Genomic DNA, 11,074 nt, shown 5'->3' with positions numbered 1-11,074 from the left:
AGTCTTCCTTCTTCACTTCATGAACTCCTATCAAGCTTCTCATTTCTGCAAATTTCACTCTAGCCAGTGCCTTGGTGAGGATGTCAGCCTTTTGTTCCACTCCTGGTACATGCTCCACACGGATGAGCTCCCTCTCAATGCATTCTCGCACAAAGTAGTACCTCTTATGTATATGTTTACTCTTCCCATGAAACACTGGGTTCTTCGCAAGTGCAATTGCAGACTTGTTGTCAACATACATCATAATTTGAGCTTCCTTCTTCCCTGTAACCTCGCTGAACAGATCCTGCAGCCACAAAGCTTGTTTAGCTCCTTCTGTAACTGCCATGAACTCAGCCTCACATGATGACATAGCAACCGTGTCTTGCTTCCTTGTACACCATGTGATCGGAGTTTCACCGAAAAGAAACAAATGCCCTGTAGTACTTCTCCCATCGTCTTGATCAATGTTGTGGCTACTGTCGCTAAAACCAACAATCTCCTTTAGACCTCCTCGTTTATACTTGAGACCATAAGATGTTGTACCTCTGAGATATCGCAGGATCTGCTTGATGATTTCTCCATGAGGCTTCCGCGGGCTATGCATGTACCTGCTTACAACACTTACCGCAAAAGACAGGTCAGGTCGAGTGTGCAAAAGGTATCTTAAACAGCCAACGTTCCTTCTAAACAGAGTAGGGTCTATCTCTGCTTCATCAAGAGATTTTGAGACCTGCAACCCGAATTCCATTGGAATTACTGTCGAATTGCAGCTTTGGAGTCCAGCTTCTCTCAAGATCCTTAGTGCATATCCTTCTTGTTTGATGTTGATACCATCAACTCCTTGATGCACTTCTATACTGAGATAGTAAGTGAGTCTACCAAGATCAGACATTTCGAACTTTGATGACATTCCTGCCTTAAACTCCTCAATTGCTCTGAGGTTGTTTCCCGTGATGAACAGATCATCAACGTACACGGCAATAATCAACAGATCTCTTCCCTTCTCCTTTCGATAGACTGCAGTTTCCTTTAAGCATCTCTTGAAGCTCATCTCCTTCAAGATTTGATCCAACTTGGTGTTCCAGGCTCGTGGAGCTTGTCTTAAGCCGTATAGAGCTTTTGTCAGCTTATAAACTCTATGTTCTTCCCCCTTGATCTCAAAACCTTCAGGTTGATCAACGTAAACGTCTTCTTTCAGCTCACCGTGTAAGAAAGCTGTTTTTACATCTAAGTGATGGATCTCCCACCCATCTGATGCGGCCATTCCTATCAACATTCTGATAGTCTCCATACGAGCTACAGGAGCGAAAGCTTCTTCAAAATCAACGCCACTCTCTTGCACGTAACCTTTAGCAACGAGCCTAGCCTTGTGTTTGTTTATAGTCCCGTCTGCATTCCTCTTGATCTTGAAAACCCATTTGAGACCAATTACCTTCGCACCCTGCGGTCTATCAACAAGAAACCAAGTTTTGTTTTTATTGATAGAGTCAATCTCATCCTTGCAAGCTAATCTCCACACTTGCATTCCTCTTGCTTNTAGTAGACTTTCCTAGTGACAAGAAACGGATGTAATTTATTTTCAACCTATCAGACATCTCTGTATATATCTGTTAACAAATGGAGATAAAAATGTATATATATGACAAACAAGTTCAATAGGTGAATGTCTAATATAGGTATTATTAGCCTCTATAGAGATTTGGCATTTTCGAAAGATCATTAAATTTAAGTACAATTGAAGAAGTGATTCAAGCATTTGATGATGAGAAGCTGTGACAAGTTCAGGATCATCATGTTCTCTTTTGCCAAGATACACTATATATATAAGATAGAAAAGACTGAAATTATGAGAACAACTTTCTTATATTATTGCTTAGAAAATCTCCTCTCAAAACTAAACAATGTTTGCACTCTTTTCTTATATCTTGATCACACCTTAATCAATGATATATATAGTGCTTTATCTCCTAATTCTATTTGGACTAACTAACTCCTAATCCTTTAAGGAATTGTCATAAACCTCTCTTGTCCTTATCTTCCTTGGTAAGGATGTCTTGTACTTTAAACTCTTGAAGTTTATCCAACATTTTCCCCCTTAAACTTCAAGTCTTCCTTCTTCACTTCATGAACTCCTATCAAGCTTCTCATTTCTGCAAATTTCACTCTAGCCAGTGCCTTGGTGAGGATGTCAGCCTTTTGTTCCACTCCTGGTACATGCTCCACACGGATGAGCTCCCTCTCAATGCATTCTCGCACAAAGTAGTACCTCTTATGTATATGTTTACTCTTCCCATGAAACACTGGGTTCTTCGCAAGTGCAATTGCAGACTTGTTGTCAACATACATCATAATTTGAGCTTCCTTCTTCCCTGTAACCTCGCTGAACAGATCCTGCAGCCACAAAGCTTGTTTAGCTCCTTCTGTAACTGCCATGAACTCAGCCTCACATGATGACATAGCAACCGTGTCTTGCTTCCTTGTACACCATGTGATCGGAGTTTCACCGAAAAGAAACAAATGCCCTGTAGTACTTCTCCCATCGTCTTGATCAATGTTGTGGCTACTGTCGCTAAAACCAACAATCTCCTTTAGACCTCCTCGTTTATACTTGAGACCATAAGATGTTGTACCTCTGAGATATCGCAGGATCTGCTTGATGATTTCTCCATGAGGCTTCCGCGGGCTATGCATGTACCTGCTTACAACACTTACCGCAAAAGACAGGTCAGGTCGAGTGTGCAAAAGGTATCTTAAACAGCCAACGTTCCTTCTAAACAGAGTAGGGTCTATCTCTGCTTCATCAAGAGATTTTGAGACCTGCAACCCGAATTCCATTGGAATTACTGTCGAATTGCAGCTTTGGAGTCCAGCTTCTCTCAAGATCCTTAGTGCATATCCTTCTTGTTTGATGTTGATACCATCAACTCCTTGATGCACTTCTATACTGAGATAGTAAGTGAGTCTACCAAGATCAGACATTTCGAACTTTGATGACATTCCTGCCTTAAACTCCTCAATTGCTCTGAGGTTGTTTCCCGTGATGAACAGATCATCAACGTACACGGCAATAATCAACAGATCTCTTCCCTTCTCCTTTCGATAGACTGCAGTTTCCTTTAAGCATCTCTTGAAGCTCATCTCCTTCAAGATTTGATCCAACTTGGTGTTCCAGGCTCGTGGAGCTTGTCTTAAGCCGTATAGAGCTTTTGTCAGCTTATAAACTCTATGTTCTTCCCCCTTGATCTCAAAACCTTCAGGTTGATCAACGTAAACGTCTTCTTTCAGCTCACCGTGTAAGAAAGCTGTTTTTACATCTAAGTGATGGATCTCCCACCCATCTGATGCGGCCATTCCTATCAACATTCTGATAGTCTCCATACGAGCTACAGGAGCGAAAGCTTCTTCAAAATCAACGCCACTCTCTTGCACGTAACCTTTAGCAACGAGCCTAGCCTTGTGTTTGTTTATAGTCCCGTCTGCATTCCTCTTGATCTTGAAAACCCATTTGAGACCAATTACCTTCGCACCCTGCGGTCTATCAACAAGAAACCAAGTTTTGTTTTTATTGATAGAGTCAATCTCATCCTTGCAAGCTAATCTCCACACTTGCATTCCTCTTGCTTCTTCATAGAACCGTGGCTCATCGTTGGTAGCACATAATCCTCAAAACGTTTTGGCTTCTTAACTTGTCTTTCTGATCGTCTTATGATCGGTTCTTGAACAACAACATTCTCATTGTTGTCACTGCTTTCTCGAGACATGTCAGTTTCAGGTTCAGGTTCTGCTATTTCCTTATCTTGCTCTGTAGAGTGCGATGATATTGGACCATTACCAACATCTTCTATCTCACCCCAACGCATATGAAACATCCCAGGCTCTCTGTTTTGGCTGTCCTCTGTTCTGCTCCAACTCCACTTGTTGTTTTCACTGAAAACTACATCCCTGCTGATCACAATTCTCCTTGTAGACAGATTGAACAGTCGATAAGCCTTGGAACCAGGCTCGATTCCAAGATGAACTAACGACTGTGATCGATCGTCTAACTTCTTGAGACCTGCAGTTTCAGCTTTTGAATAGGATAAACACCCAAAAACTCTCAGATGCTCAATGTTTGGTTTTCTCTCATGCAAACACTCATATGGTGTGATGTTGATCAAAGCTTTAGTTGGTATCCGATTGATCACATACGTACTGTGACGAACTCCTTCACCCCACAGATAGTTCGGAACCTCCATAGCCTTGAGAATGCTTCTTGTCATCTCCATCAAGGTCCTGTTTCTTCTTTCAACCACACCGTTTTGCTGCGGAGTGTATGGAGCAGTCAAATGTCTCTTAATTCCACTTGATTCACAGAAACTGTTAAACTCACTTGATGTGAATTCTCCTCCCCTATCTGTTCTAAGAGTAATAATCTCCTTTCCCAGTTCCTTTTCGATCACACTTTTAAACGACTTGAAATTTCCAAATGCATCGCTTTTCTCCTTTAATAAGATGGACCACATGTATCTAGAAAAATCATCCACAATAACAAAAATGTATCTGTTATGCGCAAGTGTTGCAGGTGTTATTGGTCCGCACAAATCAGCATGGAGAAGCTCCAAAGGCTTAGAAGCTCTAAAATTTGTAGCTTTTGGGAAGGGTTGTCGAGTCTGCTTCCCGACAAGACATGACTCACACAGCATCTTCTCATCTCTTACTTGAAACAAGCCAAGAACCATCTTTTGTTGAAACATTGACTTGATAGTTCTGAAATTTATGTGGCCAAGTCTCGCATGCCACTTCCAGGTATCATCCTCAATGCGTGTGTGTAGACAGACTGGTCTTCCAACTGTTAGACTAATTTTGTACAACCTATTAGTCGATCTCATAACCCTCACCAACAGGCTGTTTCTCGGATCATGAACTGTTAACCAATCTTGTCTCATGCGAACATCGCAGCCAACCTCTGTTCTTGTCCCAAGCTCAAAATATTGCTCTTGAGGTCAGGAATATAGTAAATGTCTTTCACTAGAACCTGTTCCTCACCTTTACTCTGAAAAATTATTGAGCCTTTACCTCTTATTTCTACACAAGATCCATCTCCAAACTTCACCTTGCCTCCAATGTTCTCATTGAGCTCAGAAAAATAATCCTTATGGCCTGTCATATGGTTACTAGCTCCATTGTCTAAGTACCACATCCCATCTTCCTTGGTGTGTTCCTTGGAATAACCCTTTCTTCATTCAAGTAAACAATTTCATGTAAAACAGAGCCTTATCCGCTTCCTCTGTTTCTAATGTCTCGACCTTATTAGCTTCTTGATTTCTCTAAACCTTCTCCGGACACTGTGAGGCGTAGTGACCCGGTTTGTCACAATAGAAACAAATAATAGTCTTCTCCTTCTTGTCTTTTGCTTTGTTCTGTTCTGTATTCGACTGATCCTGTGTGTTGTGCTGATACTGCGAATTGTTTCTGCCTCTACCTCTTCCTCGGTAACCTCTTCCTCCATAGCCTCTCCCTCTACCACGTCCTCTGCCTCGAAAGCCATTATTTCCACTATTGTAATTCGTTTGATATTGATCTGAGTTGGAGAACATAAGTTTTGTTTGATTTTCTTCAGGAAGTCCTTCTCCTGCAATCCTTTCTTCAAACGCTTTTAATCTCCCCACTATATCCTCGAAGTTTGTGGTGTTGAGGTTGAGAACTTGTTCAAGCGAAGCTACCATATGAATAAACTTGCTTCTAGGTAGACTGTTCAGAAACTTATTCACAAGTCTTGGTTCTTCAATGACCTCACCAAGTGCTCCTGCCTTGGTTGCGATCTCTGACAATTTTCCAGCAAAAACATCGACCTTATCACTCTCTGTCATTCGTATCTTCTCGAATTCTAACATGAGTGTCTGCAAACGAGCCTCTTTGACACGTTCAGCTCCAATATTTCTAGACTGGATTGAGTTCCAAATCGCTTTAGGAGTACTCAAGTTACCAACATGTATGGTAAGTGATTCTGGAATCGACTGAAACAGCAAAGCAGTAGCGATGTCGTTCTTCTCTTGATCATTCGATCCTGGTTCTATTGTTTCCCATACTTTCTGAATACGCAGCATGATCCTCATCCTCATGGACCATACCGTGTAGTTCGTTGAAGTCAGAAGAGGACACTGCAGAGAGATCCCTTTCTCCAGCTCCTTCGGACGTGATGTTTCAACTATCTCTCCCATAGTTGTGGCTTGATGTTCAACAGCTTCTTTAATCGAAACACAACTTGATCGATTAAACCTAGAAACTCTGATACCAAATATAAGATAGAAAAGACTGAAATTATAAGAACAACTTTCTTATATTATTGCTTAGAAAATCTCCTCTCAAAACTAAACAATGTTTGCACTCTTTTCCTATATCTTGATCACACCTTAATCAATGATATATATAGTGCTTTACAGTAAAACCTCTATAAATTAATAAAGTCGGGACCATGAAATTATATTAATTTATAGAGGTTTTAATTTATCGATAAATTAATAAATAGAGAGATTTTCCTAATTTGGTAAAAATAATATTAAAATAAGATTTAATCTTTATAACTAATATTTTTATAAAGTCAATTACAATGAAAATAACAATTATCATGTTTTCAAGATAGCACTCAAAGATTTTTATATAGTAAAAATATTAAAAATGAACTCTAATAAAAATTAATGTGTAGATATATACATATATTTAGATAATTTTATATAATTATTAATTTATATTATTGATGGGACTATATATTTACAAAGGAGTTTCAAAAAAATTATTATTATAATATATTATCGAATAGTATCCAAAATTACACTAGTCCCAACTTGGGACCAGAGGAATTTATTAATTTATAGAGATTATTAATTTACCGAGTATTAATTTATAGAGGTTTTACTGTATCTCCTAATTCTATTTGGACTAACTAACTCCTAATCCTTTAAGGAATTGTCCTAAACCTCTCTTGTCCTTATCTTCCTTGGTAAGAATGTCTTGTGCTTTAAACTCTTGAAGTTTATCCAACAATATAAACCTAATAAATCCGCCCAAATATAATACAAACAAAATTTAAATCAGTAATCTCTTAGGGTTTTTCGAAAATAGAGTAAGTTAGTTGCATACGCATACTTTGCTATCATTGTTAAGGCTCCTGCAGCTGTAAGAAATCTCAGCTCTGTGTTAAGAAATAGGACAAAAGAAATTGCCAATAGAAGCATAAGTTTGGAACTTTGTAAAGAGTTATCCATTTTCTTAAGTGAGAAGTGTGTGGGTGGTGGCATAGAAGCTCTTTGCTTGTGTATATATATAATACATAATTCGTCTGTCAATTCACGTTTCATGACTCCACCACCACCAGGTGTGAAGTTTTTGTCTTGGATTCGAATCCTGTTCGGATTCACATTTTTGGATTTGGTTTGGTTAAATTAGAGAATTGAGAGTAGTGTCAAACTCAAAACAAACTCACTTCTTTCCCATTGTTCTTCGGTTAATACTCGGTTTTATCATCATTAAAGTACCATTTTCATTTTTGGTTGATTTGAGAAAAAACTTACCGAACCAAAAACCAATTTGGTTTACAGTTAATATTTTTTTTTTGGCTTTATGCTTATGAAAAAAAGAGGTTTCACTCATCTTATCCTTAATACTATCAAAAGAGAAATACAAATTTTAGAATGTCCAAAAATATTAGTTTAATTACTTCTTATCCTTAATACTATCAAAAGAGAAATACAAATTTTAGAATGTCCAAAAATATTAGTTTAATTACTTCAATTGCCACTCAATTATTTATTTTAGAAAAAGAATTTAAAATTAATAAGGGTAATTTGGTATTGATGAAAAGGTTTGGACCATCCAATTATATGATCCAAGATCCATGTGTATTTAATATGGATTTTACCAAAAATAACTTAAAATCATTAATAACTAATTAAGAAAAAAAAATTAATTATGAAATTATTTAATAAAATCTTTAATTTCGGGATTAGTGTATATGAAAAAATATTTTGGTTACAAAAATTATGATAATAAATACTGTTGTAGGTTAAAAATATTTTTAGTGAGAATTGATCATGACTTTAGTTATTAGGAATGAATCAATGATCAAAAGCTTTGGTGTGCTTCTCCAAGCCGCCAAACTCACAAGGCAAGTGAAGTTGCTGACCTGATACATCAGCTCAAACTTCAGCTTCAGGCTTTGATGAATATATTGATTCATGTCGACGAGGTCTATTTGTGCAGATTTTGAACTATTTAACAAAGTTTGATAGCCAAAAGCTTATATTTTGAGATGAAGAAGAGTAGTTCATTGGATTTTTTTTTATAAAAAATCATATAGAATGTGTCATCATATCATGAAAAAAGGGAGTTCACGCAAGCAAAACTTACAAACAGTCACTTTCTCTTTCCCCTTTTGATCTTTTGAATCCATGGCTAAAAACGGTAAGAGAGTAAATTCAGGGATCGCGCAAAATCAGCGAGAGAGTAAATTCAGGAAGCGGCAACAGAAGATGATTCGAATGAGAGAATGTTACGTTGAAATCCTTAAATTTCCAGAGATAATCTCCCCTTATAAGGAACTAGATAAAGCCCATGTTATAACGCGGGTAAAAAAAAAATATTGAGAATAATTAAGTAGTAATATACATGTTTTAAAATTTTATTTTGTAACATTTTAATATTGAATATGAACCTTTCATATTTTATTTTAATACTCCCTCAGTTCTATTATATAAGAGTTTTAAGACTTTTTTTGCTCTATTTTATAATAATTTCTCAAATTTCTATGTATAATTTTTATTAATATAACAATTTATAACTATTTGAACTATGCAGTATATTTTTCTATTGGTTGAAATTTTATAAATGACATAATATTTACTGTTATTAATCTTTGTGTTTTTACCCAAAAACTCTTATAGGACAAAGAGTGCCATTTAAATATCTATATCATCATAATTAACCATATTTTAAGTTTAATTATACATTTCATCTTATGCATAGAACTAAATATTTTATATCAAACGCAATTAATACATCATATCAAACTTATATCTTAGTAAGAATTGAAAATATAAATATAAATTAAAAGATATAATTCGCAAAAAAACTGAATCAACATTATTTAAGATTTATTTATTATGTTGTTATCTCATAAGTACTAATTTTATCTCATGTCATAATCAATTTTAAATGAGTGAAATTTATAAAATAAAAACAGATATACAGATATTAGAGACATTCTTATCAAATAACTGAAGATTCATTCATATAAATTATAATCTATATCTTATGTTTTAACATATGCATTATAAAAATACATGTGTTGAGATTATACAATCAAACATAAAAAATATTACTAATATTCTTAAATGATTTTTTTTAAATGATACATATTAATATTTGAAAATTTTTAAATCTGGAATAAATTCTATCATTGGACATTCAGTTTAGTAATCACATTTAACTATATATTTCATCGTAAAACCATAATTCACTTTTTCATAGATTAGAGTTAAAATTTTAATTAAAAAAATAACATGAGCATCATATGAGATTATATGTATATTGGTTAGTATTTAACTTTAATGATAAAAATAATCAGTAAAAAATCAGTTAACATCCACAAAAATTTTGAAAATCCAAAAATATCCTAAATATTATTCTTTTATATGTCATAATTTCATAAGTAATNTTTAAGTTTAATTATACATTTCATCTTATGCATAGAACTAAATATTTTATATCAAACGCAATTAATACATCATATCAAACTTATATCTTAGTAAGAATTGAAAATATAAATATAAATTAAAAGATATAATTCGCAAAAAAACTGAATCAACATTATTTAAGATTTATTTATTATGTTGTTATCTCATAAGTACTAATTTTATCTCATGTCATAATCAATTTTAAATGAGTGAAATTTATAAAATAAAAACAGATATACAGATATTAGAGACATTCTTATCAAATAACTGAAGATTCATTCATATAAATTATAATCTATATCTTATGTTTTAACATATGCATTATAAAAATACATGTGTTGAGATTATACAATCAAACATAAAAAATATTACTAATATTCTTAAATGATTTTTTTTAAATGATACATATTAATATTTGAAAATTTTTAAATCTGGAATAAATTCTGTCATTAGACATTCAGTTTAGTAATCACATTTAACTATATATTTCATCGTAAAACCATAATTCACTTTTTCATGGATTAGAGTTAAAATTTTAATTAAAAAAATAACATGAGCATCATATGAGATTATATGTATATTGGTTAGTATTTAACTTTAATGATAAAAATAATCAGTAAAAAATCAGTTAACATCCACAAAAATTTTGGAAATCCAAAAATATCCTAAATATTATTCTTTTATATGTCATAATTTCATAAGTAATACTTTTGTCAATTTTCATCAATTAACCAAAAATTCATTCCTACAAACTCATTTTTTTTTCAGGCTTCTCATATTACTACATGCAGTAAAATCTTTAAAATAAAATATTTAAAACTATACTAATACACATCATGTATTAAAAAATTTTCTTTTTTTAAAAAAATTTCTTTTTAAGTTCATTACTCTTTCAAGGTTTTGTGTGCATACTTACAATAAAAATTTATATTACAATGATTAATACAATTTAGATCTGACTTAAGTTATGTTAAATAACGTATGGTATTCTTTCTAACTTTGTTATTCATTATTTTATTGATTAATATACATGCTTTATTAATTTGTTTTTGATTACACATGTCAAATTTTATTGGAAACACATGTATAAAATAATTAGCATACAATAAAAAATATATTGATTTTGTTAGTTTTCCTTTTTGATTTAGAAAAATATATTTTTAAAATATAAACATGTAAAATTCTGTAAATATAATTAGCTGTCCTACTACGTTTACAACAAAATAATTTTTTTGACATGTGTCAATATCTAATTAATATATTTGACACGTGTCACGATATGGTATTCTTTCTAACTTTGTTATTCATTATTTATTAATTAATATACATGCTTTATTAATTTGTTTTTGATTACACATGTCAAATTTTATTGGAAACACATG

General features: G+C 33.7%; 1 protein-coding gene across 1 annotated transcript in view; it reads right to left on the bottom strand.

Annotated features, from left to right (window-relative positions):
• Positions 1-7,226, bottom strand: part of LOC109125192 (subtilisin-like protease SBT3.13) — a 15,519-nt gene extending 8,293 nt beyond the window's left edge. Inside the window, exons 1-2 of the mRNA XM_019233535.1 lie at positions 7,102-7,226; positions 1,716-1,820 (exon numbers count right to left, since the gene is read on the bottom strand). Of these exons, the coding sequence (XP_019089080.1) occupies positions 1,716-1,820; positions 7,102-7,226 (230 nt within the window). The remainder of the gene's footprint in view (positions 1-1,715; positions 1,821-7,101) is intronic.

The sequence above is a fragment of the Camelina sativa genome, chromosome 12, assembly GCF_000633955.1.
Source record: "Camelina sativa cultivar DH55 chromosome 12, Cs, whole genome shotgun sequence".
NCBI classification, from domain to species: Eukaryota; Viridiplantae; Streptophyta; class Magnoliopsida; order Brassicales; family Brassicaceae; genus Camelina; species Camelina sativa.
Note: the sequence above shows the minus strand (reverse complement) of the source record. Positions and strands in the feature narration are given on the sequence as shown.